Consider the following 13,674-nt stretch of genomic DNA (forward strand, 5'->3'; position numbering starts at 1 on the left):
AGCATAATGATAAATCTTGACTTCAATCACAAACAGATGGCCAGGAATCCCCATTGAAAAGATACAGAAGGATCTTATTGCACGCCCCACGACATGATCGTCTGAACTGCAGGTTACAAAATCCGTTCTGGCTTATCTGAAAAAGTTAAAACCCCCTTTGCACGAGAAGCGTTACAGTATAGCGGCAAGTAAGTTTGTATGCACGTTTAAAACGTGCCCCACATGGAGAGACAACGCTCTGCCGTCCCAACGCACCAAATATACAACTTCCTTCATCTCGTCTCCTTCACCTTTTCAGAGTCCCACCAACCTGCATGCTCTTTATTGAGTCTCACTTTCGGTGTATGGATTAGTCACGCCCCACTATCGGTTATTGCAGGCCTCCAAATCAAGTACGCAAAAATTTACACGTATCAGAGAGGAATTTATTCGAGGATCCAGGTTTATAAAAGCCTCTTGCTCATTGCCAGAGTCTATCAGTTCCATCTTGGCTTTACTAAGCGGTTCGCATTTGTAAAGAATTTATAAGGTAAGGGGCAGTGTGGATTTGGTGAGCAATGTCGAACAACAAACTTTTCCTTCTCGCCGCCATGGCCGGTCTTCTGTTTTCTTGCGCTATCGTTGAGAGCCGCGTTGCACGAAGCAACCTGGGCTTGGACCTCGGTGGAGGTTTGGGTATAGGCGTAGGTGTCGGCGCGGGCCTGGGTGTGGGCTTGGGCGGGAGCGGAAGCGGCTCTGGTTCGGCCTCAGGCTCTGGCTCAGGCTCAGGGTCTGGTTCTGGCGCTGGCTCAGGTTCCAGCTCAGGCGCTGCTTCGGGGGCGGGCTCTTACGCTGGATCCGGAGCAGGCAACGGAAGCGGCCAAGGTCAAGGTTCAGGAAGCGGTTATGGGGCGGGCTCGGGGAGTGGTAAAGGAGCCGGCAATGGCAACGGATACGGAACAGGCTCTGGTTCGGGCAGTGGCTATGGCAGCGGCTCTGGTTCAGGCAGTGGTTACGGAGGTGGCTCTGGTAGCGGTAGTGGGCACGGTAGCGGTTCCGGCACTGGCTCGGGTTACGGTTCTGGCTCTGGTTCCGGTTACGGTGCTGGACATGGTGGTAGTAATGGAGGAGCTCCTGGTGGTGGATACTAAATTCAACGAGGAAAGGAAACAGATAAAACCTTTTAGGTTCGCCGAAATAGTTGCGTGGTTTGCATTATAATATGGTTTGCACTGTAATATGATAACGCGTACTTATATTATAAACGCCTGGCATGCTTAAATATATTTATTCTGGTTGGTTGGAAATATTACTAATCTTACTTTCGCTATGTAAAGACATTGTCAAAAGAAAATGATTTATTGTCTTTTGTGAAAAATAATATATGTCGTTGTTGTCGAAAGAAATTACGTAGTCTCTACTTGTAACTTTCATATTGACTGCATGGGTTTCAACATTTAAAAAAATATATTTATCCAACGATACTACGGCTGGAGGCATCACATTGACATGCATCGTATTCCTGACACAGAGATCAGAATGATCATAATTAGTGGTAAATATAAAACATAATTGAAAAAAAAGGCATAGGAATATCAAATTATCAAAACTGTTTGATGTAATACATACAAGTTCATTTTCAAAACATAAAACATAATTGCAAAAAAGAAAGGCCACGGAAAATTTGAGAGTGAAAAAAATTATATAGGAATTCACGTTACTACATAGCTTCTTTCACTATTCACTTCAATGACATCATGGTATTTTTATTTTTTAAGTTTATAAGAATGAGAATGTTAACTTCACACCGTGAGAAAGTTCTAGAGAAATCATATTTTTTATTACATAGATTTTTCGCTATTCACTTCAATGACATCATGGTATTTTTATTTTTTAAGTTTATAAGAATGAGAATGTTAATTTCACACCGTGAGAAAGTTCTATAGAAATCATAATTTTTTTAAATAATAAATAAAATTTATTGGGATTAAGAGAGGATAATATAAATATAATTATATATATTAAAATTATCTTAAAAAAGTTAATTCTAAGTTAAGTTATATTTTTTTACATTTTTAACTTAACATATTTTATAAAATCAAATTAGGTGACAAACATGGTGAGTGGGGAGGCAGGGTGGTACCTTAAATACAGGTGAAGGGTAGATACCACCCATCCTCATCCAATATAACTTGAGAGACACTCTGGTTTAAATTCATTTCACATCATGTTGTAGTTAATGGTTAATGATGGCCAATATTAGAAGGTTCTTGATTGTGTTTTAGAATCATGTAATTATTTTTTTACTTTATTATTGTGTGAAGATTTCTTTGTATTTGAGAATTTTGTCTTTTTGGGAATGTGCATTATTTGCTTTAATAGTGATAACAAATACATAGAAATAAATATGAAGGAAGGAACATAGAGGGTTTATTCAAAAACACCTATAGGAGAAATTCTATTAAATAAATCATTCTCGTGTGTATTTTTGTTGTATAATTGGTCCTTTATATAACAAATAGGTGATAATAACAACCATGTCCATAACTATATCCACAATAATATCTCCTTGAACCTCTCAACTAATAGTCATCCCTAACAAATCTTATTTCTCTTCATTTATAATTCTTCCTCAGACTTATATGATCAATGCACATCATTATGAACCATAATATAATTTATGCATTATTTTTTATATGGAAGTATGAGTTAATATTTCATACTCCTCCTTAACTAGTACTTGTGACAATGTATAATCTTCAACTCTCTCTTGACCGGGTCCTATTTCCATATTCTATGATATATTCCTTTGATGCTCTTTATCTGCATCTTCTATGCTCTATGATATGGTTTTCTTCATTATTTCTCCCCAATATTCTTCAATTTTCATTTTGTACCCACTTAACATAAATATTGTGCTTTTTGAGGACTAGATAAAAATGTTACCATCCACTGAAATGCATGGGTCAAAAACCAAGGTATTTTTTGGTTCTATATGAAACATTTTCCTGTACATAGTTCAATGCCATATCTTCTTAGTTGTACCTTTTACTCCACCTACATCCTTATCAGTCATCGTCCTAGGTTTTATCTTGATTATTCGTAGCTACACTTTGGGTTTTCTTTAACTTTTCCTCAACCATCACATCCTCAAGTGGTTTTGGTTTACTACAAATCATCAAGTGGTTTTAGTTGACCATGAATCATATGACACATCAACCATTTTGGTTGATTGAAAACCTTATTTCATTCATATTATGGAAGTACAGTCGCCTTATCATATCTTACGTCAACACTTGATACTTAGGAACATATAATTTCAAAATTTAATTTTAGGCCAATCTAGCCCTTATACTAAGATATAACTAAGACCATTTTCTTTTCATCATTACAAAACACAATCAAGGAGTAAAATATAAACTCTTATGGATGTCATTCTTCATGGATATACTACTTTTGCATTAATAGATGGTACTATTTATTCTTACCTTGCTTCTTCATTCTTCATTTGTTCATTGCTTTCCTCATTCTTCATTTCCATTTTCCTATGTCATTTTTTTTGTTACTCCATTCTTTTATGTTCTATTTTTTCTCTTTCTTCAATATCAATTTCCTTTTTCTTCTTCTATTCATGTCAAGGAGTCCATCTTCCTCTTTGTTCTTCTTACAATCTATTTTGTTCATGTTGTTGGTGCTTTCTTATATCATTTTATTTTGTCATGAAGTCTACACCTTCTTTTTTCTTCATATTCTTTCATCTTTCTTGTAGTCACCTTCATTCACATAAAATACATGCTTAAAAAGTTATGTTTCATGTTGGAGTCATGTACCCATCAAACAAGATACCTATGAGACAAACAACAAGCTTTTGAAATAACTTTACAATTTAACGAGACAATATTAATGACTCCATTACATAACCAACATCTTTTAATGAACCCATAGACTTTATCTTAACCCTTAATCGATACTCTCAAATTTTAACTTAATTTTAGTACTTTACCTTAATAGTCCATATTTACTTTTGACTCTTGACTAGGAAAAAAATATAACAAATTTAAGGGAATTTAGTACATCATCAAAATCCTCATCTCTAGAACCATCTTATACTAGTTGAAAATCATTACAACCATCATGATATTCCATTTCTCTAATAGGATATACTACATACTCTATGCCATAGTCTTTCTCTTGCTTATCTTCACCATCAACCTCAATATTTTTTTAAGCTCCTCCATTTTCTTCCTCTCCATACCCAATATCACCATCCTCATCATTTTCATTATCATCATCAACTTCAACATATATCTCTCCATGGTTACTACTTGCATGATGAATTCCACCATCATTCCCATCATGTTCACAACATTAGTATTGTAACAGCTCCTAGTTAATTTTCCGTGTAAATAAATTAAGACCAAGGTCATGAGACATGTATTTCGAGCTGAATGGTGGGAAAAAATTATAGTGGGCATCATTTGTGGTTTACTAGTGGCTATGGAAATTGGCAAAGACACTCGCAAAGGCAAAGAAACAATAAATGGCATTTAATTAAGGAAATAAAGGAAAAATAGGATAAAAGGAAGGCGAAGAGACACAAATATGCCTACAAGGGAAATAAGAGAGAAAATGAATGAAAATTTAAAAAAAAAAAAAAAGGAAAAAGGAAAGGAAGAGACATGAGACATTAATGATGAAAATGAATCAAAGAAACAATTCACAAATTTTTGCTCTCTTCTTCCACTCTTTACACTTAGAGTATTCTTGGAGCATCTTAACATTCACTTCAACTGAGAGAGAAGCAAGCAAGCAAGCAAAGAGTTTATGTGGGAAGAGGAAAGAAGGTTGGATCAACAACTACAACAAGAGTACATTATAGGTAAAAGGTTTCATATGTGATTTCCTTGCTGAGATTTGGATGCATGGTACATGCATGTGGTTATTTGATTACTTTGTTGTCATTGGCATGGGATTTTCTTGGATTGACAATGGTTTCAACCTTGCTTTGTAATTTATTGGATATCCATGATGTAGTGGGTTCTCTATTTTTATTAAGCTTTGGATGGTTAGTAGACTTGGATCCTAGTTGAGGTGGTCTCGAGAAAATTCCCAAGGGTCAAGGTTGGAGATTGGATTTATCCTGGAACTCTTGATGGATGGGTCGAGATAGGAAAATTCCTCTGGAGCCAATGAAGAAATCAGAGGAATTTAAGCTTGTTTTAGCATTAGTGATTTTTGGACCGGTTTAGGTGAAACCACTGTGGTTGAGGTTTGAGGTGGTTTTTCCTCTGGAAGCCCGAGTTGGTTCTATTTTGGTTTAATCCATATGATCCCACATTCATGTTTGGAATATGGAATGAGGGTGATTGGATGAAAGAGATATTTTGTTCAACCCAAGCTATGGTCAGGTGGTACATGGAAGACCCTAACTTGGTTGGCTTTTGCATATTTTAAATAAAGTATTTTTTGTATTGTGATCAATTAGCCCACTTATTGGTTATTATGTTGACTTTATGGTTGGTTTGTCATGGATTCTATTATGGTTTTATGCTAGTTACAAGCATGATTGAATGATGTGTTCTCGTTATGGATCTTGTTCATGTTTTGATACATTATTGAATGATTAATATATGCTTGGGCTAAAAAGTTTTGTTGCAGCTAGCTTGAGAGGGCATTGAGTCTTCTTAATGATTCTTTGATGAAGTTGAGAAGATCACACACTACTACACCAAGGGCACTTTTGAGACATTTTTTTGAGACAAAAGAAATCTTTTGTCTCAAAAAATCATTTTTTTATTTTAGTTATTTTATATTAAAAATTAATATCAATTGATTTGTCTTAAATATAAACTTTAAGACAAAAATAGGTTGAGACAAAAATATTTTAAGACAAAATGTTATATTTAAGACAAAAATAGTTTAAGACAAAAATATTTTAAGACAAAAGTAGTTTGAGACAAATAAATTTTAAGAAAAAACTTTATATTTAAGACAAAAATAATTTAAGACGAAAATATTTTGAGACAAAACTTTATATTTAAGACAAAAGTAGTTTGAGACAAAAGTTTAAAGACAACTTTATATTTAAGAAAAAAATAGTTTAAGACAAAATTATCTTAAGACAAAAACAGTTTAAGAAAAAATTATTTTAAGACAAAAGCAATTTAAGACAAAACTTTATATTTAATACAATGACCACTTTTATATTTAATATTTATAAGAACTATTGTTGGTTTGAAAAAGTATTAAGAATGAATATATAGATATGAGAATGTGAATATTAAAATACACTAGAAATAAAGAAAAAAATGATTTAAAAGAAGAAATATGAAGAAAAAATCATTAGGCGTATATTAGTAGGTAACATATTTGTAATGATAATGAAGCTTTAAAAGAAAGAGGTATTCCTGTTGCTTAAGAGATGCATTTCTAACATTTAAGGCCATAAAGAAAAGTGTAATGATCATGATGTTAAGGGAGTAATTTAAGCTTTTGAAATTTTGTTTATGTAACCTTTGAAGTTAGCCATGGGGCCTCTTCCTAGTAGTGTTGGAGGCTTGGATGTAAGAGGCAAGCAACTTGGTGTATGTTAATCTCTAAGAAGGTAGTTAAGTATACTTGTTACTCATAAGTTATGAGTGTCTCCAGAGAGCTAAGTGAATCTTTGAAGAATAAAATAATATCTCTGATATCACAATAAGGTGGAGCATTTGAATACAAAAATACCAACATTTAGATATGGCATATGCATTTTTCTCCAAGAAGGTGGTGATATATCTCAATGCAAGTTAGGTATGATAAAACTCTAAGAAATAAGAATTATAGACAATCCCCTTCCCAATTGTGAATCATGAAGCTCATCTCATGGAACATCAGAGGGCTCAACAGCCCGGGGAAGCGGCGATTAATAAGGAACATGCTACAACAGGAAAAGCCTCAAATTCTCTTCTTGCAGGAGACCAAGTGTAATTCCACAACGTTGGATCAGATCCTTGCCAAAGCATGGCCAGGAAGCAAAGAAGTGGCGGTGGAAGCCATGGGATGATAGAGCTATAACACTTACCAACATACATGCCACTAAGCACTTTATTTAGGCCAAGTTTCATTTAACAGGGACAAATGTTCATGGACACTTAACTAATGTCTACCTGCCCTGGGAGGCAACAAACAAAGTAGACACATTGAACACCCTAACTCAGATAAACTCAGAAAGATCCCACCCACTTTGGATCATAGGAGGGGACTTCAACATGACTACAAGATTGGAGGAAAAAAGAGGAGGACGGATCAAGCTGGACTGTGAAAGCACGCACTTCAAAAACTACATTCATAACAATAGGCTTATAGATATGAATTCAATAGTGGCGTTTATAATTGGAACAACAAGCGTGGAGATACCCACCAAATTGCATCTTGGTTAGACAGATTCCCGATCTCTGATAACACAATACATCTTGGCGGGGATCTCTTGGCCTCTATATTGCCACTCTCTCGCTCGGACCATTGGCCTATTAGGCTTCACTGGTAAAGACCGGGAAACAATGTTCGCAGGCCCTTTCGCTTTGAACCCTTTTGGCTGAATCACCCCGATTTTCATAACCTGATAACAGAGACATGGAGAAATTTCACACCACCAGAAGGTGCAAAAATGTATAAGCTCCAACAAAAGCTAAAACATATCAAGGAAAAAATAAAATAGTGGAATCGCTTTACCTTCGGCAATATCTTTCAGGCGCAAAACACTCTTGAACAAGAAATGCAAAAATTACAGCAGAGAATCATAGCTGAAGGCAGATCCGAAACCATAGCAGAACAGGAACGTCAACTACAAATGTAGATATCAGAAAGAGCAAGACAGGCAGAGATTCTTTGGAGACAAAAATCGAGGATCCGATGGCTTAAAGAGGGCGAATGCAATACAAAGTTCTTCCACCATACCACTATCCAACAGAGGATGCACAAAAACGTTACTCTCCTCCAAAATCGACAAGGGGAACATATAGAGAAGCATGAAGATATAGAACAAGAACTCCTCACCCACTTTCGGAGGGTGCATCAGGAAATGAAGACTAATCGGCTGCCAGCTATAGAGAATATCATCAAGATTATTCCTAAGATCGTAATTCAGGAACACAATCAAATACTCCTCAGGCCTATTTCTTTACGGGAAGTGGAGACAACTATGCGATAGCTCAAAGTTGGGAAAGCACCCGGACCAGACGGCTTCACTTCGGACTTCTTTCACAACTTCTGGGATCTAATCAAGGAGGAAGTCTGGCAAGTAGTCGAGGAGTCCAGAGTTAACAGATGGATGCTTCCATCCTTGAATGCCACCTTCATCGCCCTCATCCCTAAGGAGGAGAACAGCCAGACTCCGGACAAATTCCGACCTATTGCACTATGCAATGTATTGTATAAAATTGTCTCCAAAGTGATCGCCACACGCCTCAAGCCCCTGCTTCCTCTTCTTATATCACTGGAGCAATCAAGTTACGTGGAAGGAAGGAAGATCACCGATGGCATAATTCTCACTCATGAAATCATTCACTCCCTAAAGCAAACCAAAAAGGCATGTATGCTCCTAAAATCGACCTCTCAAAAGCTTTCGATACCTTAAGCTGGAAATATATTCAAAAAATACTGCTAGCCTTTGGCTTTACCCCCCCTGGGTAAGATGGATTATGAGTCTCATCACTTCTACCTTTTTCTCAATTCTTGTCAACGGGACCCCCTCCACCCCCTTCCACCCGTCCAGAGGTATTCGACAAGGGGACCCTCTCTCACCCTTTCTATTTGTTATTATGGCGGAAGGTCTTGGACGTTACATCAAAGATGCCCTTCAAAACCAACAATTATGTGGCCTTTCTTTCTAGAATACCCTTGCTTTCACCCACCAGCAATTTGTGGATGACAATATGTTATTTGGTCATCCTTCGGTCCAGGAAGCCCGTAAGCTGAAATCAATTTTATCTGACTTTTCGGATGCCTCTGGCGCTTGCATTAACAAATCAAAATCTCAAGTCTTCTTCTTTCACACACCTCCCATCACTCAAGCCTCCATAGCCAGAATTTTGGGCTTCTCGATTGCATCTCTACCCTCCAAATACCTGGGAGCTCCAATGGCAGCCTCTACCTTAAAGCACTCATCCTAGAAAATTATCCTAGAAAAATTGGAAGCCCATATCTCTTCATGGACCTTCAGAGCTCTCAATATGGTGAGTCGGCTACTTCTAATCAAGGCAATGCTAAAATCTATGCCGCTCTACCTCTTCACGGTCTTGGCAGCACCCAAATGGGTTCTTAAAGCAATCAAAAATCTTCAACGAGATTTTTTATGGGGGAATACAAAACAAAAAAGAAAATGGGCTCTGGTAAAGTGGGAAATAGTTTGTCACCTAAAATCCTCTCGAGGCACTGGATTATAGGATCCTCAGCACAACAACGAGGTCATGGAGCGCACATCTGGTAGAGATGGCTCTCAAACCCATATAGTCCTTAGGCAATCCTCCGGACAGCTAAGTATGCTCATAATAGACCAGTGGATGATTTAATTCGGCTCAAAGAAGTTGGCACAAGCTCTCTAATTTGGAATGCTGCTAAACAACATAAAGATCTAATCCAACAACACAGTTTTTGGGAAATCAGGAATGGAGATAATGCGAGGTTTTGGGAGGACTCCTAGCAGCAAAGACCAAAATTGAAGGACCTACTCACGCCCCACCAGCTTCAGGATTGGGTAGAGCAATCGACGATCAAAGTAAATCAACTTTGGGAGGAAGTTCACAACCAAGGTTATAGGCAATGGTTATGCTCGAACCTCATTCTTGGGCAAGCCACGCAATCCATCAAAGATAGCCTGGATACGGAACTCTCAAATAGGAAAATTTGCCAATCAGATAAGAAAGACATCATCAGATGGGGTTATGAAACGAGAGGTACCTTCACTTCCCGGGAAGCATATCATATAATACTAAGGGACCATATTGTCAAGGATAGCCTCTGGCACAAAGTTTGGGAACCACCAATTTGGCCAAAACCCTCCACCTTTCTCTGGTTGCTGTACCAAAATAAAATCCTTACTTGGGATAATCTAAGGAAACGGAGTTTTCACAGACCTTCCATCTGCCCAAATTGTAAACAAGCAGAAGAAACTAAGGAACATCTCCTAAACTCATGTCTATTAGCAACCCGACTTTGGGAGAAGGTTAGCTTCAGATGTCAAAGAGATGGACGAAATAAGGAGGATTTAACCAGCGCTATTCGTTCTTAGGCACCTCACCCTTATAAAAGCAAAATCTTAAACACCTTATGGAAGCTAATACCAGGTTTCCTCATGTGGACAATCTGGAAAGAGAGAAATAGCCGCATCTTCAAAGACCATTCCTCCCCCATAGAAGTTCTATGGATCAATATATGTCAAAACATACGAGAAACCTTGATGCTCCAAACGTGGCTTGATGATGATTTCCCATCCACACAGCAGGAACAAAATATATGGCTGAACTGGAACCTTCAGTGGAACCATGAGCAGGTACATCTACGGAAAATCCCTCCCTCTAGAGATACACCTGACAAATGGACTCCACGCCCACCACACATGGTACTGCTCAACTTTGATGGAGCATCAAAGGGAAATCCAGGTAAAGTAGGATTTGGGGGAATATTTAGAAATCACAAGGGCAATGTTCTCCAAACATTCATGGGGTCAATAGGTTGGGATACAAACAACTCAGCCGAATTAGAAGGAATTTGGCAAGGACTTCTCCTGGCTCAAAACAATAGATTCTTCCCACTCATAATTGAAGGGGACTCTCAGATCTTAATTAACATGATCAACCAGATCTTACAGGGAACTCCAGCACATAAAGTGGGTAGCAGTTGGAGATTGGCGTAAAGGCTGGAACAGATTGAACAGTGGCTACTCATTCATAGAGCAGTTACCATCAGGCACACTCGTCGGAATGGTAACAAAGTAGCAGACCTCCTAGCAAACATTGGCATTGAAAGTGGTAAGACTCTTCATGTAGGAGCTCTTAGCACTATAGCCAATACTCATCAATTGCAGGATTTCAATGATCTAGTGAAAAAGGAAAGGGAAAATGCAGAGGAAACGCACCCAGATGTGGGTGTCAACAATGAAATTTAAATGACAAGACGGATCGCTGGAGAGTTGGGAAGCCATCTGGATAAGTGCTTCATCCTGAGAGCTCACCGCAGATGGATTAAAAACACCTTGCAAGTGACATTTATTGACTCCGAAAGCTGTGACGAGCTCACCTCCTTCAACACCATGGCCCCTGCAAACCGTTTTGTTACTCCTCCCCTTCTCCATGGCATTTGTCCTCCTCAAGCAGCTGAACCATGTTTCAGAACTGCTACCGGCAGTCGCTGCCTAATTCTCCCTTGTCAGAATTTTGGTAATGGTGTTCATTTTTCGCATTCCTGTCATTGTCTTCTTGATTGTGGTTCGCCCACCCCTGCTCCCACTCATCGTCGCCTTCATTCCAATTCTTCCGCTGTCAATTCGGCCATGGCTCGCCTCAGGCACCGCATGCGCAGTAGGCGTGGAGGTTCGCCTGGAGGTTTTAACCACTCGCGAGCTTCTACCAGTTCCACCTTTGACTCCCCAGACTCAACTACTGAATTTCCCAACTCGCTCATTAACCCCACTCATAGCTACCCAAATACCTGAAGTGGGAGAGGTTGGAGGGACAATGTTTTCCACACTGTGGATCTCCCACTCCCTCCTATTTTTGGCCCTCGCAGCACACAATTTCATTTCTGCAGTTCACTAAACAGGCCTACAATCACTGCTACCATCACAATTTCTTTCAAGGAAGAGTCTGCGACGCAAGCTACTTTGTCCAGTCGTGGGAACAAGAAGAACAGGGAAGAGATAGGTAGTCATGGGATCAGCAACAAGCAGCAAGGTGAAAGAAGTAAGGCTCTGCATGACAAAGATAAAGCTTCGGATGGTGGTAAGTGACAGATGGATGCTGAAGGCACTGTAGATTCTCCAACAGTTCAAGGTCGCGGCGCATCTGAAGAGGATGACGATTGGTATCAGTTTGCCTACTGGATTGAGGAAGAGCTAGCTCTGGAGGAACCACCAGCCTAACATGTGGCCTCATGCAAAGGTCTCCAGCTCCCAGGTGGATTCATCTCACCTTTTGTGGTTTTTGGTCTCTCGCAAAGGTGTCTGATTTCTAGGCAGATATGTTTCTACGATTCGTGGTTTTTTGGTCTAGATGTGTTCTGTCTTCACGCCAAGTGTCTTGAATTCTCTGGTTGACTCTCTGCTAGGTGGAAATGGAATACTGTTACTTGGTTATGTCCCTATCTTTTTGGTTCAGGATTGCATTCCTCTTTGTTCATTTTGGAAAACCAAGGTCTACTTTGAAATAGTTATTCCGGTTCAATGGCTGGTTTCCCCCATAAAAGGGGCAGTCTTCAAAGCTTCTTGGACTGGTTTCCCCTCTGTTGGGGCAGTCCAATACCAACAATTGCATTTTGCGATGATGAATGATGCTTAACATCTCTGAGATCAGGTTTCTTTGTAACTTTTTTGTATTATATTAATAGATCAATACTACTTAGAAAAAAATACCTATGTTTAATACAATTAACAATTAAGACATAAACATATCAATTTAAGATGATATTATCTAATTACAACTAAAAAATTGATTGTCACAGTGCACCCTAAGTCGGCCAGCTTGTAGACAGCTATTGTCTTGCGCCTATTCCGAGGTTGTTATTTTACTTACCATTCATGTTATCTTATATAAAGACAACAATTTGTTGGGCTCCTTGTTTTGTGGGGGTAGTCGACTAAGAAGAACGCGACAAGTTTTACTAACAAGATTTCTTGGACATCAATTCCTCTTCTGTCCCTTTCATATATGCTGATACGATTAGAGACAACTTGTCTATTATTGCATTTGGCACTACTACACGGAGGGGGACTTTAAGACAATTTTTTAAGAGAAAAGAAATATTTTGTCTTCAAAATTTCAATATGAGGCGATAGTAAAAAAAGGTAAAGGTAAAGGATTAGGGGTTTGTCTACTAGCATTCACTGAGTGGTTGGTTTACCATGGTTATGAAGTGATATTCAACAAAGGAAAAGCATTCCTGAGACACATAGCCATGGGCCAGGTGAAGCAGATCGGGGTTCATGTGAAGAACCTGTATAAGCTAGATGTGGAAGAATGTGCTACATTAAGCACTAAGGCGGAGAAAGTGAAGGTCGCGATGTCGATGAACTTTGGCACAAAATACTTGGTCATTTGTATCATTGTACCTCAAATATTATAAAACAAATAACCACTCGCCTCTCTAAAGGAGCACTTAAGCAATAGGATATATTAAAAGGATGTACATTACAAAAGTACATAAAATCCACATTCCATGATCAGGACACCAAAGCACATGCAATCCTAGAAAGGATCCACTATGATGTTTATGGACCTTTCTTGACAACCTACACTGTCAGACACAAATATTTTGTCACTTCTATTGATGACTTTTCACGGAAGTGTTGGATCTTCTTCACGTGGAATAAATATGAGACATTCTCTGAGTTTGTAGAATTCAAGACACTAGTTGAAAATGAAGCTAGCAAGAAGGTGAAGGCTCTGTTGTAGAGGCTGCAACACCCTGCAAAATTTTGGCCTGCACTTAAATTTCATAGCC

The 13,674-nt window shown here is 38.5% G+C and overlaps 1 protein-coding gene across 1 annotated transcript; it reads left to right on the forward strand.

Moving 5' to 3' along the window:
- Window positions 1-377: 377 nt before the first annotated feature.
- LOC149159780 (uncharacterized) lies at window positions 378-1,265 on the forward strand. Its single transcript, XM_089433552.1, has one exon. The coding sequence runs from the start codon at window positions 558-560 to the stop codon at window positions 1,128-1,130; it is 573 nt and encodes a 190-aa protein (XP_089289678.1). The 5' UTR covers window positions 378-557; the 3' UTR covers window positions 1,131-1,265.
- The last annotated feature ends 12,409 nt before the right edge of the window (window positions 1,266-13,674 follow it).

Source organism: Pinus tabuliformis, chromosome 5_2, assembly GCF_031772625.1.
Source record: "Pinus tabuliformis cultivar Carrire ecotype Pingquan chromosome 5_2, CPIR1, whole genome shotgun sequence".
In the NCBI taxonomy this organism is placed as follows: Eukaryota; Viridiplantae; Streptophyta; class Pinopsida; order Pinales; family Pinaceae; genus Pinus; species Pinus tabuliformis.

Bases quoted from the DNA above. Each gene is read 5' to 3' on its own strand.
- LOC149159780 (XM_089433552.1), top strand. From the start codon at position 558: ATGTCGAACAACAAACTTTTCCTTCTCGCCGCCATGGCCGGTCTTCTG.